We start from the raw sequence: 18,159 nt of genomic DNA, 5'->3' as shown, positions 1-18,159 counted from the left end.
TACCACAATAATTTAACAGAAAATTTTGTGTTCTTTCTTCCCAAAATTATTTCTAAAATTAAAGTTCTCAACTTTTTATTCAATTGTTGATTTAAAATACGTGTCGTATTCGAAACTTTGTAGTGTGGACTTCCTGTTACACGCAGTTTACTGCGTCATTTCCGGTGTAACCAACTGCATTTAAGCAGTTCCTGAACTTTGGCAAAAAAGAATCCAAGATTTCCTTTTTCATGCAAGTTCGCTTCAAAACCTCTGCCTGTGGTCCGGCAGCTGTATATCTAGATCAGCGGCTTCTGTAACTCAAAAGAAGGAAATGAAGTTAACAGCGAAAGCTTTGTTCATAAATTTGTTGGGTACTTTTTGTTGTTCGCAAAGAATGAAGCTCGAATGATTTCAACGTAAATTTGGCGATACTTCAAGTAAAATCAAATTCATCTTCCTATGTGTTTGGTAGAACTCCTTCAATCGCACCTACAGAAATTGCGAGACTTAGTCCCAAGATGATTTCTTAATTAACATTTAAGAATTTTAAGGAGAATTTTGTAATGCCACGAGCATGAAATCAACTGGTTCTTGATTTTCATCAAGTGTATTTCTTCGGATGAAAATCTTGGCTCCCTCCAATATCTTTTGCAACGAGCCCTATATTTGCATAAATTTTTTAATATTTCAAGTGACGTAGTTTTAGGGGAACTCCCTGAAAAAGGCCACAAACAACCAATTTCAACAATATGGTTTCCATTCTAAATATTGCAAGAACAAAAATGAGACGAAGTTAAAGCCATTTGAACGATTCCAACACCACCAAACGCGTTGTAATCTACAAGACATGGGAACAGTAAAGCATGTCGGGTAGGTAAGACATAGTTGATGTATCACAATAGGCAAAGTGAAATGAAATAAACGCGCATGTACAAATAACAATTCTCTCCATCGGATTACATTTTGTCTTTTCTGAATATGTTCACAATACTTAGTTGGGAAGACTAAACGATTTGGAATGAATTCGATGCGAGACTTAGTCTTTGTCGTTGGGAAAATTTTTTATTTGCTCCATCAAACATGAACTAAGTCGGAATCTTCCTGAATTAATTACTGCGTTAGAAACGCCCTCGCATTTAAAAACATTCTCCCCACACACATCAACATAAATTCTTTCGAAGCATTCCGTGCACGCGCTATAGATTCAATTCTACATCTTCATTCAGAGATTTTTAATTTACAATTGCAAAACATTTTCATTACACAACAAAATGATGTAACGCCTAAGGAATTACACATCGCAGCGAACTGACTATTCACGCATAGCATTCGGTTGTACACTGGGCTGCTATTTATCCTTGCATTCGTTCTCAATTATCCTAAAATAATCATGCAATTATGTAAAAAGGTGGTGAATCATCAAATTCTTTGAAGCTTGTGGCATTTGCCTGAACAAAACATAACAATATTTGCCATGTCATTACTGGTGGTCTTGCACAATGTCGGCGAAATTGGATTTCGTCATCATACCATGCATAACTGATAGATTTCAAACCTTAAGGCCCCGTTTACACTATACCGGATTGCTATCGTAGCAGTTTGAATATTCTTTGTATTAAAAGGCAGTAAATTTGTTCAACGTCAGAAACACAATCAAATAGACTTAATCTATCAGCTTAGTAAGCTTTTACTCCGAACAGTTAAGCCTTTAAAGCAAATGAAGATGTCGTGATGAGCGAATCCGGTAAAGTGTAAACGCAGACTAAATCACTCTCCTCGTTATTTGCTGCCATAGAACTGCTCACATTTTTTAGAGAAATGGACATCTAATTTCTGCACCTCTGATCTGGCAATGTCCGCTGGGATATTGCCGAACAGTCGATACTCCTCTTTAGATTGCGAAATAGTAAAATGCTTAAATGTGCTAGAGGACAGTTCATGGCCTATGTAAACACGTTTTAGCTGATTGAATTCAAAAAATTAGAAGAATGTATTCGGCATGACGTGCAGGGACTCCAACAAGATGACTGTTCACCACGATAATGTTCTGTACTGTCCTAATACAACCTTATTATAGTTATTACCCTAGCAAACGTAACAAAAGAAAATCCAATTTCAAAACTATACTCTTTTAACAAATAAATATCAGAGGCAAACATAAAAAGAAAAATCTACATTGCTAGATACAAATCGCAAGGAGCTCGGTGAACACGAAAAAGACTCGTCCTATATTGACATTTCTGAATCAATAAAAGAGAAATCGCCGTCGCAAAAAAGGCCAGCGGTTGATCTTCTGTGCAATGTGGACTTCCCTCGGCCGTCAAAAAAGATCGCAGATCATCAGTCTTTTGATACTGCTGATCTTCGGAAGATTCACGATAAACAAAATCTTGATGCAATTAAGATTGGCGAGTCAAAGATTGTTCCAGCTCAGACAACATTCTCTAGCACGAAAACGACAGAAGCGGAAGATACAATTGAACCAGTTGAAAAAATTCATGTAGTATCCAATAATTATAAAGAGCAAGATGCGTGTGGATTGGATAACAAATTATTGCATAATCGTGACGATAACCTGAACGTAGAGACGAAGCAACTGGTTGAAAAATTACAAAAATATCCCGATTTGTTAAAAAAAGATGGAGACGGCGATACGTAAGTATATTTTGACTTTTAGTTGTATTAATAATGTTTATTTGGTTGTCATGGTAGAATGCAAGCTGAAAAGGAAAATAGCATGAGAAAAGTTAATATTTTTCCATTTGTCATTTGTTGCAACCGACAGTTAACCAGCTGGTTATATAAATGGAAAAAAACTGTGTGTATTGTTCATATATGTATCCTCCCCAAAGCAATTGATTTTAACACAACAAGGCAAAACATGCATAATTAAATATTACCCCCCCTCCACAAATCATCAAACTGCTGACGCCATTGTTAGCGGTACAAATAGACTTTTTGTCATATTATCAGAAATGTGTCAAATGTCACTATGATGGGCTTTCTCTGAAATAATGTCCAAGGCAATTGCCTTTCCAGCCACTTTTATCAAGAAATCCTCCAGTCCAAACAAAATATATTTCATTTTATTGTTCAAACCATTTCAACAATTACAAGCAGACGGTCATTGCATAGGAATTACTCCACTAATATTGTTTCGACCAATTACAGGTTACTCCATCTGGCCATAGTCCATCAAGATTTGAATTTATCTTTAGCGGTGATACTTGTCATAAGGCAGTCGAGAGGAAAAATTGATGGCATCAATATTCAAAATGATTTACTTCAGGTGACAAGCAAGATTCAATTACACAACACACAATTGCTTCACACCTGTTCATTGTGTAAAAAATTTACAGCAGTCACTTTTATTTGCATTTGACTGTTTCGAAGTCCTCTTATCACTGCAAGCCTTCATTCACTTATCAATAAATCCGCACCGATTTCAAAAATACCTCCCATATCTATGGATTTTGTTTCAGACACCGTTACATCTGGCGGTTTTGACTTGCCAACCGAAAATAACTGACTACTTGTTACAAAATGGGGCAAACATTGATGCCATAGATCGCAACGGTCAAACTGCATTGCATTTAGCGTGCAGAAATGCTGACCTCGAAGCCACACACGTTCTGAGGAAATTTTCTGCGACCAAGGCCAGTAGAAATGGGTCGTTAGAAGTCGATAAAAAGAATTTTGAAGGTAAAATAAGTCAAGAAAAAGAATAGGAGTTTAAGTTCAAGTCTAGGTTGATGAAAATGTACAATCAACTTACAAAAGAAATAGCGATGGAGTATGAAAGAAAAAAATCCCATTTTCACGACAGCTCAGTCAACTAGCTAATAAATATAAATGAAATATATAAATGAAATATATATATATATATCATTAAAAACGACTAATATATGCTGTATACAGTAGCTGCATAGCTGAAGTAAGTATATAAAACACCCCAAGATTGTTAAGAACAAGCCAAACTCGATAGTTTCACAATACGAGAAAGGAGAACATTCCTGTCTCCAACTCATTAAGAAAAGCAGGAAAATTAATTTATGTGGAATGCATTAGAATTCGGTTTGTAACGTTTGTTGCTAGGAATAGTTTCATGTCGGTCAAACTTAATGTAAAAGATCTTTGAATAAATGTCACAATACGCAAAAAGCGTTTTGTCTTCCGATGTTGACCATCCAAGTTTCTTTAATTTTTATCAACATAATAAGGCAAGGGGGATCCACAGATCAGGGAGTTATCGCTCTCCATTGTGTTGATTCCAACACACAGATGTTTTCGAAGAGAAGACAATGGGCATGCGCAGTTGCTATTATCAATTTATCCATTAGTTTATGTTGCTATCAACATGTCTGACTTAGTCGTTGTCATTTCGTTTGATTTTAAACGATGACAACGATGTAATGTAGATAAGAACAGATCAACAGAATACAATAATCTTGTACTATTTATAGCGATGTCGAATACATTTTTCAGGATTTTCCCACCCAATTCATTATGTTTAAACAAAGTCCAAAAATAGAATGAAAAATATTTAAAATGCGCAAATGGTTTCAAACGTAAAATTCTGTCTTTAGTGATTGGTTTTTCACACCAAGTGAATTGAAATTGCTCATTTTTATTTTCGGATAACGACATGACTGTGTCAGTGACATTGATTAATAGGTCCCGGCATTATTATAGGCGGGATTGATGAGATTAAACGCAAAGGTGTTTCATTAATTTTTTTTGAATTCCGTGTATATTTGTTATGCTCGCAATTTCGTGATTTTAACGTTGATCTCAGTAACAGCACAGTATAGAAACAAGCACTATTAAATATTTTTGCGTGGCACATATCCTACAACGCATGTAATGAACATATTGGCAGCCAGTAATCTAGTGAATATACAGCACCAAGTTGCATAGCGAAGGGAGACTACTGTTTATTTCTATACTGTTTGTTCCAGACTATTTAAACCAACTTGTGATGTCTAATCAAGTGATCAATACATCACATTGCAAACCGCCAGTAATAGCTATGATGGCCGTTTTCATAAAAATAAACTTTGCTTGATACTTGACAAAAAAAATCTGTAGAGTAGAAGTTTCCAGCAAAAAATTGCTTTTCAAAGAAGATTGAACACACTGAAGATTTTTATTTAACTTTCACAATATAGTTTCGGAACGTCGTGTAGATACTACGATACACGACGCAAAAAGGACAGGCCACCAAAATTTCTAATCAAGTTATAAACATTTACAGGGACCGCAGAAAGACGCTAATCAGGGGGGGCTCATATTTATATATGCATGTTATAATTCGTAGAAAACAGTGGTTTAAAAGGAGCTTAACACGGCATACCCTGCATATACGAATATTAGCCTCCCCCCAGTCATCGAACTTCCGTGATACATAAAGTTTGACAACGCTTAGGCAGGCAGGGAAACAAAGCATTAATTTTAAATGTTGTACAATGCATTACTTCATATAAATGCACTTGTCAGTAGTAACTTTTACAATGCCAAAACCAAAAACTGGTTTGAAGTTTTCCGTAGATACTGAGCTTAATGTTGGAGGTAAACTGCAAGGAATTACCACGTCCAGCTACACATCATTCCTGATCTCTTATCAATTTACAGGTTTAGCTCCTATTCACCTGGCTTCTCTGACTGGAAGTTGTGAAGTTGTCCAATCGTTATTGGAAATGGGGGCAGATATTGACTTGAAGGTAACAAAATGAGTCTAATTGCAAATTAAAATTTCCACTCGCACTTTAATTTTTTCAAACAAACTATTCTTTCTAATTTAAATCTCGCCATCAATTTTTCCTTTAAGTGGGACAGTGAGCGTACTGGGGAGAGTTGTTGCGAACGACCATAGCGGTAATGTAATCATCCACCTGGACGTGTACACTGTTCAGTCCACGTAGCCTGAGAATTTCTTATATTTCATAGCGTAAATTATACCGGAAAAAGATCAATGATGTTCACAAATGCAGAAAAATATATTTCGAAAGCGTTCGCGTTCATCATTACCGACACATATACAGTATCTGCAAATACAAATATATTTGTTTTTGCCTAGTAATTTTAAGATTAAAACTTTTCTTTAAGGACAGCAAAAGCGGCCGAACCGCCTTACATCATGCTGTCGAAGCTCATAATCCAATAGTCACAAGATTCTTGCTGGAGAAAAACGCTGACGTGGACGCGCAAACATTTGCTGGCAACACGGCTCTACACACTGCCAGCGGTTGTCAAATGGAGGATATTGTTAGTCTGCTGTTGGAGTTTCATGCCGATCGAATGTTGAAAAATGCAGAGGGAGATCTTGCTCTCCCAGACGCATCAACGGTAAGAATTTCAGGAGGGGGCAAAAGAACCATTAAATTTCATATTACATTTCATTTAATGGAATTAGAAAATTTTATAAATTAAGATTTCCTTGAACGAAATGAAATTATTTCACAAATATAGCTAAGTAGACTTTCAGACTTCACGTGGCAATTTTATATGAAATGGTAAGGGTAAATTTCGTAAGGAAAAAAGGGTTTTCGCCACTCAAGTATGTAACTTACAAACTCCGTAGTTTTTTTTTGTTGCAAAAATGTTTCAGAAACATTTTAAATGAATTTATACTTATGTAGCTAAATCAGCCAACCAAACCAGTGCTTGCGAGAGCTGCGAAAGGAAAGAAATAGCAAAAACGAGCAACTTATGTATACAAAGTATAGAACAGTTGTAGAGCATTTGTGTATCAAAAATATAGAAAATTTATTGTACAGTTATTTCATATATAATGCTGATAGAAAGCATCACAAGATAGTTGAAATATTCTAAAAGTTATGTTAAAATAATGAGGCAATCACATGAGCACCAATGAATTATCAAAATTAGCTCGCATCAGCATTTGCCTACAAAGCTTTATTTTCAATTTTTCACATGACTTCTAATAAACGCCCGGATGAATTTTTTCCCAAATAAGCAGAATGAAACGCTTTATGAGAAGACATGCTATTGTACACAAAAAAGGCAATTAATACATCCTTTGTGCCTGACCAAATATGGTAGTTTCGAATGATTGTCTAAATTCTTATTGGAATGTATAAAATTTTCCATTTGTGTTGACAATATTGTACGTGTTTAAGTTGTGTTATCAAATAAAAATCTCACGGTTCCTTTTCATCAGTATCGATATATTCCTAAAGAGCAATTTACCAGCAGTCAATCAACAGATATATCGTGTAGAACAGTCGACACGGAAGACCAGAAATTAGTATAATTATTATCGTTATAAGGATGACGAAGTTTCATAAGCATATAGCTCCGAATTCTTCACATCAAAATGAATTCGCGTCTTCGCTTTCTTGATTCTCGTATGTTCAATGAAGTTCACTTTCTGCTAGCCATAAAATATTGTTTCGTCGTCGAATTTGATGACCGTATAAGGAAAATAGCCTTATATAGAATTGTTCATTATGTTTGTACAATTATACATAAATAAATATGTGCATTGTATTGGTATACATATATATATATGTAGGCTGTAAGGAGCCTGATAATTTCTAAAAGGATGAAACACTGTCTGTAGTAAGCAACTGTCGGTAAGTTCTTTTCCTATATTTTTACCACTTAGTCAACGTGAATGTATTGTATCTAAGCAGCTAGCTATACACTGCGTCCAAAAATTATATGCAAATATGTTTTTTTTCAAAAAATGATGGACATGATTGAAAGAAAAATTTACGATGTTTCGCGTGCTAAATGTACACGCTAAAAATGTGCACAAATAGAATTTGGTGTAAATCTTTGCACTCATTTGCAATTTCCTCAATATGGCAAAAAACCCAACTTAAGTGGCAATGAAAAAGGAAAAAAGTGCATGCCTATTTGTGGTAAACAAACCACCCTCAGGCAAGCAAAAATACGTAATTATGACCATCGAACCATTGAAATACTTCTTGGAAACCCGGTATCCTTTAATAAAAGTCATGCAGAGAAGAGCGAGTGAGGTCTCAGACGCCAATTCTCGAACGATCAGGTATAAGAAAAAAGTGAATGTGCGAAACACTCTTCAAATTCGCAGAGTTTTTTTTTAGAAAATTCGTTTCGCAAAGTCACGACTAGACCACTTTCGAAATGCGTCCATCTTAAAAAAAGCTTCATGAGTGTATAAAATGATATAAAGGAAAACTTTATCAGACTTCTGTGGATGGTCCGACGTGTCGAAGTAGTTGATGGCGTGAAGCCCTGTCGCCAACTCTATAGAGCATACGACACTATAGAAAGAAACGTTTCGATTGAAACGAAAGATGACGATTTCAAAATACGATAGTGCACTGTCTCATGCTGTACGTTTAACATTAGAATTGTCTGTATGTTTCCTGATCTTAGTCTGAGAATATGTGAAACACCGTCAAATATGCAGCAAGTAGTTGAGGTTTATAAAGATGAACTTTCACCTGCATTTCAAACAGCGGCAAAGATGATCACGGCAAATGAGGCGTCAAGATTCATTCCCTGGATTAAAGACTAATAGAAGCTTTGGCAAATAATGGTTTAATTAAATGTGAAGTGCTAATATGCGTAATTGGCACGTTTCGTGTTAAGGCTCCTTCACACGATCCGATGGTTTCGGTTTCGACTTTTGGCTGCTTGTTCAGACGGTGTGATCTTTTTTTGATATTTATATTCGATATTTATAGTCATTTGAACGCCCATTTTTTAGACTGACGCAACCGACTGTCGGAGACTCACTTCATACATTTGTTCACCCGATCCGTTTTTTAGGATCCGACAAATCGGATCGTGTGAACGGCCCTTTAGAATGAACATCAAGCACATAACTATTTAGAAAAGAAAAATGATTCTACTTATTTGGATTATCAACCATATTTTCAGACTTTTCATGGGCGAACATAATCCACCAGCCGGTGTATGTAAAATTTTATTTAAACGTGCCACTCTTTCACACAAAAAACAACATGTTTGCATATAGTCTTGGAATGAACATGTACATCAAATCTTATGTAGCTATAGCTAACATCGAACGTATGAAACTTGTCTCCTATTGTCGTCATAAAAACCAAACAATTCTTTCGAACATGTGTAACTGTACTGTGAACATGAAATCCATGTTAATTGTATGAATTTCAACATAAATATTTGCGCGAGATATTACTGCATACAATTCTAATAATTACGATACTAGCATACCACAATTACTTAAAGAAAATTTAAGAATTTACAAAATCGTATTTAACCATATAAAATAACAACAATGTAAAGCGTGCGCTGATTGGTCTATAGCAGAGTTTGCATTAGCCAGTAAAAATGTGGGAAACCGATCTGGGCTAATCTCGGTCAATTCAATCAATTAAAGAGAATTTGCAAAACAATCATGGTTTGGAAAAACTTTCGAGAAGGTGTACTTGGACAAAAACTCTTAACTGCCTTAAACTAAACGCGGTGTAATCGATGGTTTTCGGAATTACTTCATAAAGTGTGCACGCAATTCGAATCGCGTAAAATTTCCTGGAATAACCGTTCACTCAACTCCTGATAAGGCATTCTATGGAACGCATGGAACTCCTGGGAATATGTAACCTAATGCTCAATCACATGCAATTCTATCCAAAAACCCTGTTTCGTGAGCAACATCGTGCCTCACTTACACTTTAGGGGAACATAACTTTTCAATTCAAAATTTGCAAATAGACATATTATCTTACAAGATATTTGCAATTCTCTTTTGGGGAAGAGAACAGAAACCTACCGAACAAAATTAATACAACCCACTGTTGATGTAAGCAAGCTTATACACATAAGGGTTTCACATTGAAAGAGCAATTGCCCATAATAAAAAGATGGAATACCCTTGTTGACACATTTAGATTAGCTTAAAACAGAAAGTTCTCCTTCCAAAAAATTGTTTGCTTCTAATACAAATTGCCGATGTGTGGCTTTCAATTTCAGATTATCATAAAACTGCACGAAAATGAGGATAACTGCGTTCTAGAGAGGTTTCGTAATTCGCAACTTAAGCACTCACCGCCATTCGTTAGGCTTCGTCTACATTTGCGTCGGATAACTAAATTTTATCTTGAATACCTGGATTATTTACATTTGGCTTAAACATGAGTGTAAGAATCAAATAGATGCATATATTTACACGCTCACGTAGCATGAAATATGTTACAGAGTATGAAAGCATATTCGTACGTGTATCAAAATATTGATATCACAATTGATTGAGTTGTAATGTAATGCGAATTCGTTTTCCAAGTGAAATTCGAAGTTACTTTTCCGAGAATAGCGTTGCCTAGATCGTTTAATCGTCTAAGAACAAATTCAAATATCGTATAATCAACAGCTAATAATTGATTGGTTGAAAAACAGTGTGTTGCATTTTTTTGGAGGGGAGTTCCCCTCCAAAAATATTATTTTCAAAGAATCGGCTGCAACTCAAGGAAGCTCTTTTCCAGAAAATATATCAATTGAGATGCGAGTCGTTTCATACTGAATACAAAGTTTCACAACCAAGGATGAAAACCACTGGTGACTGGACATCAAATGCAAAAACGTTTTGTGTAATATTGAAAGCAAAGTGTATGACAGATTACTTTCATTTTTTCAGGTATGTAATCGTTGATGACGGAAGTAAAGAGAAATTTCGTACAGTAAAAGGTAACGTGTGACATTGCATCGCATTGTGCACAATGCAGTGCGAAACGTGCACTTCTTCTTCCTAATATATTTCAATCGACAGAATCGAATGAACGCCTAACTAAAATACCAAATTCATCAAACTAAATGTAATTGGAAGCAATGAGCACAGCACGAGGTAAAATCGTACGTACGTACGTTGTAGTTAAAAAATTGACACAACACTGGTAACGTTTCTAGCTACTAAACTAATAATTCGATCAAGTCTGCGCACCTTGTCATAGCTGTTCAAAGTATGTGTTAGACATTTATGGCAAATCGAGGTTTGAGCGCTCTTACAGCTACCGTAAATAGTAATGCTTCAATACATCGCAGACTTGAAAAATGCATTCATATGCCGATGTGTGGCTTTCAAAGCGCCCCCCCCCTTATTGTATAGAAGTTAGTGGCCCACCAAGGCATCACCCGGAATAGGCAAGAGGGCTAATTCATCCCTGCCTGGCTCAGAAATCGCAGATAGAAATTTAATGCAACGGCATGAAGTGAAAACACAAGTTTTTATCTTTGTAATTATAATTTGTAAAAACAATTTAATTCATTGGTAAACCGAGACTAAGATTTTGCGCCCGCACAAACCTGACGAGGACATGAAAAGAGGCAAAATTTTAGGTTTCACAGTAATATAAGGATTTTATGATTAGGTTTCACAGTAAATATAAGGAATATCTTGATTTTATGATGAAGAAAACCGGCTAAAATGACATCTTCCACAGACGTAATGAGCACCGTAGGATTGTTAACTGTGAAGCCCATTGTCCAACAAGACACTTTTTGATGATAAGTTTTGCATGTCTGTGTGATGGTAATAAGATTAACACGATCTTGCAGACAAAACGACTGTCTGTGAGACATAACAAAACGAATTTTAGCGACTTTCACTTACGTTTTTTTTCCAAGAACAAACAAATCATTCACTAATTTCATCTTTAAATGAAAGCGAAACAGGCGGTAGGTACAATATATACCTAGTTTAGCAAGTATGCACAATTTATTTCGGAAATTCAACAAGGTGAATTACAAGTAGCTTTGATTATTTACCAAAAAATTACCGATGAAAACCCGTTGATTAAGCTGAAAAACAAATCAGTTACTCATCGCTAGTTGGTCTAAAGATCTATTGAAGTACATATATAATTCGTACACACGAAATTATTTTACGATCATATTGAACGAGTTTGTCTAATCATCCGGTGCCGAGGTTACGAAGTCCATGGTTCTGGAAAATACTCTCGGGTCAACGTACATAAACGAATAAGGTGAGCGTATTCTATTCAAAGCCATATAGTTCGTTACGAAGAGCCTCTGGAAGAAAAATTTTTTGTTTAAATTATTAGTTTTCATTGAACAGAACTCTTAAAATCACAACAGACTTTCTAAAATAGCCTATGAATATCTCTTTTCACTCTATAGATAAGTTTTGGTTATAAATCCGATTTTTACAACTAGTGACGTCATATTGCATAATGAGTCGGCGAAAAATTTCACTTATGTCTTTGGGTTTCCTGTCAACTCATGCGGTTGGAAATAATAATTTGCATTTTATACCATTGACAATTTATAGCATTTTATACTACCAACTACGGTGGCTCACAACGGACACCACACAAAATAATAAGAATTATACAAAATAAAGATATTAATAATATATTTTTATTTTATATTTTTATTTATTTTATATTTTATATTATATATTTTTATTTTGTGTGTATATTTTTATTTTGTGTGCGTATAATGTATTTTGTGTGTGTATTTTTATTTTGTATGCGTATAATGTATTTTGTGTGTGTATTTTTATTTTGTATGCGTGTAATGTATTTTGTGTGTGTATTAATATCTTTATTTTTTATAATTCTTATTATTTTGTGTGGTGTCCCTTGTGAGCCACCGTAACCAACACTGCACGAACACTTTACAGCTTCATTATACAACGTGACGTCTATGATTGTACAAATTAGACATTGCAAAAAGCTCAATACATCGAGAATGAAAAAAGTTATGCATCAACTGTTTCAGAAAGTCTATTGTCATTTTAAAATTTGTGTTGAATGAAAAGATAATTGAAATAGCAAAATTTTGGTGACATAGGCACTTTAAACTCTTCTTAGCTTTATTGTAAAATCATTGGCGCGCCCGATTTAGAAATCGTATCATCCTTGTGGGTGAAGCGGGTTGGCGTTTTTCACTCGACACCTCAGCAACGTGTGGCTGAAAATTAAAAAAATACAGACAAAAGCTTGATGAATGTCGTTGATGCGTTGAAATATTTGCTCGAACATTGATTGTTTCTTTTTAAAGATATGATTAAAATCCAACCTTTTGGAACAATATACGCTCGTCCTCAACTTTTCACCTTCACCTTCAATCATCAACCCATATCTTGAACTTTTTACACTTACCAATGACTTTTACCCCTGCCTGGACTTTGAACCTTGGCCTGAAAACCTCGACAATTTGATATTTTACAAATTGATTTTCCGCAATGATTAATCAGTCTTATAAAGTGCTCTAGTAACTATGACGTGGGACTTTTATCGTAAAACCTGAAGCGGATGTTTTTCAAATAGAATTACAGATTCTTACACATCGCGATGAAGCCCGACAGAAGATCGACAACAAAAAATTTTGAACTGTTCAACTCGTTCAAAAGTGATTTTGAACAACGAAATCTAGTAAAATCAATGAGTGACATCGACCACGCCATTTTTAAGAGTGAAATCGACAAAGTTATAAATAACAAGAGAAAAAGAAACGATATTGGGAACATCGGAAAGTCTAAAGAATCAAAGCCAGAGAGAATGAGTAAAACAGATCAATTAAAGAGTAAAAATAACTGCGAAGATCCAAAAATAATCCATGAAGATTACACAGTAGCTTTGGAGAATGAACATTCGGAAAAACTGAACGAAAAGATTGACTCGAATATACTTCCACAGCTAATGAAAAAGGATATCGACGGAGACACGTAAGTATAATTTAGTCTAAGAATGGTTGAAAACTTCGCCCTTCCTTTCGCGACACTTAAATCATTCAACACAGGACGAGTTCTGTGAGCCCTCGCTTATAGCTTTTATAACGATGGGAAATATTTTCTTGACTACGTGTGCTCTGATTGGTGAAATTACGAGTTAACATAAAGTGAAATCTTATGTAAGTGCGTAGAGTTCCAACAAGAACTTGTATACATTGGCATAGTCAGTCTGTTGTTTCAATCATACTATGCAAATGTGTATTTGTGTTAAATCACTGGAAAAATGATTAATTGAATAAATTTTCTAAAGTAATGAATAATTATTTAGCTGAAAAATTTGCATTGTAAGAGTGAATCATCGGGCTGGCTTTTGGCTTTCGGATAAAAATATTTGTAGAGGTGCGTCGATTTTTCAACAGACTTCGTACAACATAGAATTTTCTTCTTTCCCAAAGCCGACATAAGCTTACACATTAGATTAAGGAAAATCATCACGCGGAAAGTTTACACAAGCATTTTTAAGAGACCTTCACTCTTGTGATCTTGGCTTTATTGAAGCCACGCGGTTTCTTTTTGCCAACTCACTTGATTTATTTTGCTTGGCTTGCCATACCAAGTGTTTTTCACTACAAATATTTGCACGTAGAGTCACCACGTGTTCCGTCAACGTTGCCTTCCGAATTCTTAACTTATCTTAAAAGCAGGTGGCAGACATCTGCTTACATACAAACGTGTTATACTGTTAAAATTCATGCTTTGCCCGTGGGTTAATACAAGAATACAAGATGACGCTGCTATACGTTCACAGTCATTTGATAAAAAGTTCCCTATTCGTGACAGGAACACTAAGCTGTTTCCTTAATTCGACTTCTGGTGATGAGGACGTAATTCATTTCCATCACATAAAAAAATATGCTGCCTAAGCACATTTTCTGCCCACGTGTTGCTATATTTGAGCCAGTGAATCAAACCGATGAAAAACAACTGTGGTTGCCAAAGTGTTCATCTTCACAAGGTGTTTTGTTCGAGTGTTTTTCTCACGGAGAAAAGAATAATTTTACTTTCGACTATACACTTAAAAGGCGACCGCAGCACAAATACTTAATTTGGTTGTGCAAATATTTATTTTTTTTTCACTGGAAAAACAGTGAACGAAATTCATTTTCCGATGAATTAATAATTTTTTGAATTGAAAAATTTACTTGAAATCTTCCTGGAAATTTCAAAAATTTCATACTTCGCCATTGCGGTAGGTCGAGAATTGTATGCATGTTCCACTTTATTAAATTCTATAGAAATCAATTGTTCTTACGGATTGTAACATATGAATGTATGAAGATAAGCCCCCATTGCAATTATCGATCTTACGCTGTCCCTGAAATAAAACGTTTTTCTACAGAAGCATACATGAACGACTCTTATAACATGCGTACCGATCAAAATTCTCGCAACTTCTTTTGTTTATTGAATTGTAGTCGAAAAGTCGTAGGACGCAAACGTGGGCCAAGATTCAAATGAATCTGACCAAAGCATACTTCAAAACGCAATAAACAATAACTTTCGCCATTGTTAGAGCGTTTAAAACACGCGAAAAATTTGCGTGTTTTAAACGCCCTGACAATGTTGAAAACAGTATGAACAAGAGCCAAATATGGAATGCTGTAACACAACAGCGTGAATCGCACAATCCAAATCATAGAAAATCTTGTAAATTTTCCTTACTTAATGTTATGATACAAAATAAATTATACAGATCAATCCCAGTGCTCACTTAATCCTCAATGGATTGTTAAATAAGACCATATGAATAGACCACAGTATAAGGAATACAGAGAAGGGTCACACATGTCGGAACCCATGATGTTTTTGTCTTCGCGTTATTTCTTAAAATATTTTCGAATCATTACTTAGAAATGACGTCACGTTATTCCAGTAGTTTCAAATAAATGACAAACCCTTATCAACTGCCTGAAATAATAGCGGGCGTGAGAACGCGGTGAACAGCCGAGTGAGCCTTTTATATAATCGTTATCCTGTACATTGTGTATCTGCTTTTAGCATGCATGCTTTACAGCAACAGCTCCTTCATAATGGAACTTTTTCCACGACTAAAGCACCGGTTCAAATCTGGTTTCATTCTAAAAGTCACATGTCTTCCAATATGAAACTAATATTACTGCATGTTCTTTAGCCCACTACACCTCCTCATCGTGCATAAGGAAACAGAAAAAAGCAAATCAGTGATTCGACTTCTCACAGGAAAAACGGACATACCAAACAAATTGCGACAGGTAGCTATATAGATTAGACAGTAAAATATTGCATTATAAAAAACATGAATTTACGTTTATGATTCGTGCAACTTGGCAAGCCATTTTTTTTTCATAGACGCCTTTGCACCTCTCTGTCCTAACATGTCAACCAAGTCTAGTTACTTTTCTAATTTTCCACGGCGCGAGCGTTAATATTGTGGACAGAAACGGTCAAACAGCGATGCATCTAGCTGTAAAGAATGCTGATGTCGAATGCGTAGAGGCGATCAAACAAGCGACTGCATCACAAAGATATTCTCCATACTATGTTCAGGAAAGACCCGACTTGAAATTGAAAAACTTCAAAGGTATGCAAACGCCATTGTTTACGAGTAAACGTCAATTTATTATGAAAAGCAACATGCTTTTGCTTGCGTTTGAACTGAATACAAGACTGGAGTTGAGATCTTTTCCACAGCATGCTCAGCGGTATAAACGTGAAAACAAAGCAAATTTTCCATGGAGCTACTAAATTCATACATATCAAAAGGCCATTGTCTAAATTTAGGTGAAACCGTTTTTCACTTGGCAGTTCGATCAGGAAGTCAGAAAATCAGCAAGATAATATTGGACATGGGTGCGGACATAGATATCAAGGTAAAAAAACGAACTTTGTTCAGGCAGAGATACACGCGCAACAAATCTTTTTCGAAGAAAAATTTTTTAACTTTTAATTGTTTGAAATTCGTAGGTGAATACAGAATGTGATGGTAGACCCATCACATTCTGTATTCGGGAAAAATGAAATGAATGCCTTTGAATGACCGACAACTGTCGAGAAAAATTCCCCAGTTTCCTCATCCTGTTGTGACTGCGTGACTGTCTGTATTAAGTACTCCGAAAATATCATTCTGAGAGATTGAAATCGAGTCGGTCGACGGCAGTTAATCTACAACAATTTAACTCGAGAAACATGTGCAGGTGTTGTTCAGTTTAGAAAACTTTTTTTGCAGGATGGAACGTGCGGCCGGACAGGACTACATCTCGCTGTGGAGTCACATAATATCAACATGATTAGTTTCCTTCTAAAGAATGGCGCAAATATCGATGCAGTTACATTCGCCGGAAACACCGCACTGCATTTGGCCAGCGGTCATCACATGGACCAGGTGGTAGAGCTTCTGGTGGGGAATGGAGCGAATGCAAAAATCAAAAATTGCGAAGGAGACTTTGCATTATATCCCAGGGTAAATGAGCTCAAAATTACATTTAATGTTTGTTTTGCAGCCACAGATATATCTTTGTTAATAATAGCCTCAATTTTATTTGGTCAATCAAAATTATTATAAATTGGTCTTTTGCTTCCTTGTGAATTGAATTTTGAGTATGGGCCTCATGTAACGACGCACATAATAAGATCTACCCAATTACTGATCTATTAAACTTAATACTCATTATTACGGCAGAACATTAATATATTCATATATCAATGTTCTACCGTAATAAGTTCCTTTGAAATTGGATTATAACATGCATGTATATGAATAACCTCTCCTCCCCAATTATCAATGCCAGCTACACTCCTGCATGGGGAAGTGTAACTGTATTTCACTGTTTCATGATGACTTTGGATAATATCACCTTTCCTCTTGAAATAAAACTATAAGTGTGTTCATAACAAAGCTCTAGGTTGTGAATTTCAGATTGTTTGAGTTATTTCGTAAAGTAAAAGAATGTACATATGCACCCAAAAATGAACAGCAACAATTTATTTTGACTCAGTCTAGATGGGACATTGTTTCTGATTTCTACTTTGGCATTTTGCCTGTTATATGTTGCAGGTTATACAAAGTTGGCATTTGATGAAAAGAAAAAATGAAAAAGACACTTTGAAACGGAGGAACTGAATTCACCCCTTTTTCCTAATTCAAACTATAAATCATTTTATTGATATGCAAGTATAGAATATTTGCCATTGTTTAAATTTTATTTATTTAATTGCACATGTAAAAAACTTACTTTAAATTCATGAATAGTTCAGTTCTGTTATTTAAATTGCAACCCGACAACGTTATGCTTTGCAGTGTTTGTTTTGTTATGCAAGGTTAGTTAAATGTAACTAGTGACAGAAATTCATGAGCCCCGTGAATAGGCTTCTATATAGAACCATGTTGGCATTTAGAGCATTTTACTGTCTATGTCTATTCAATTTCCCAATCAAGAAAACCTTACTGACAAATC

The 18,159-nt window shown here is 35.4% G+C and overlaps 2 protein-coding genes and 1 long non-coding RNA gene across 5 annotated transcripts; 2 read left to right on the top strand and 1 right to left on the bottom strand.

The window, feature by feature from the left end:
- Nucleotides 1-189: 189 nt before the first annotated feature.
- On the top strand, nucleotides 190-10,808 carry LOC124447087 (B-cell lymphoma 3 protein-like). 2 transcript variants are annotated; one of them, XM_046997986.1, is made up of 8 exons: nucleotides 190-852; nucleotides 2,166-2,637; nucleotides 3,154-3,271; nucleotides 3,465-3,684; nucleotides 5,614-5,702; nucleotides 6,088-6,327; nucleotides 10,610-10,659; nucleotides 10,742-10,808. In XM_046997986.1, exons 1-7 carry the CDS (start codon nucleotides 846-848, stop codon nucleotides 10,622-10,624), a joined length of 1,161 nt encoding a protein of 386 aa, XP_046853942.1. In that variant the 5' UTR covers nucleotides 190-845; the 3' UTR covers nucleotides 10,625-10,659; nucleotides 10,742-10,808. The 2 variants fall into 2 exon arrangements, with proteins under 2 accessions (XP_046853942.1, XP_046853941.1); XM_046997985.1 differs by lacking the exons at nucleotides 10,610-10,659; nucleotides 10,742-10,808 and adding an exon at nucleotides 6,621-7,158 and having other exon boundaries at nucleotides 200-852.
- LOC124447088 (B-cell lymphoma 3 protein homolog) lies at nucleotides 10,431-17,992 on the top strand. 2 transcript variants are annotated; one of them, XM_046997988.1, is made up of 7 exons: nucleotides 10,431-10,609; nucleotides 13,263-13,660; nucleotides 15,858-15,957; nucleotides 16,055-16,286; nucleotides 16,487-16,575; nucleotides 16,932-17,165; nucleotides 17,760-17,992. In XM_046997988.1, exons 2-7 carry the CDS (start codon nucleotides 13,287-13,289, stop codon nucleotides 17,823-17,825), a joined length of 1,095 nt encoding a protein of 364 aa, XP_046853944.1. In that variant the 5' UTR covers nucleotides 10,431-10,609; nucleotides 13,263-13,286; the 3' UTR covers nucleotides 17,826-17,992. The 2 variants fall into 2 exon arrangements, with proteins under 2 accessions (XP_046853944.1, XP_046853943.1); XM_046997987.1 differs by lacking the exon at nucleotides 10,431-10,609 and adding an exon at nucleotides 10,731-10,816.
- On the bottom strand, nucleotides 12,557-13,289 carry LOC124447090. The gene is made up of 2 exons (XR_006948604.1): nucleotides 13,012-13,289; nucleotides 12,557-12,903 (listed from the first exon to the last, which is right to left on the bottom strand). It is a non-coding gene; the product is annotated as an uncharacterized LOC124447090 (long non-coding RNA).
- Nucleotides 17,993-18,159: the final 167 nt, after the last annotated feature.

This window comes from Xenia sp. Carnegie-2017, unplaced genomic scaffold (assembly GCF_021976095.1).
Source record: "Xenia sp. Carnegie-2017 unplaced genomic scaffold, XeniaSp_v1 HiC_scaffold_22, whole genome shotgun sequence".
NCBI lineage: Eukaryota > Metazoa > Cnidaria > Anthozoa > Malacalcyonacea > Xeniidae > Xenia > Xenia sp. Carnegie-2017.
Note: the sequence above shows the minus strand (reverse complement) of the source record. Positions and strands in the feature narration are given on the sequence as shown.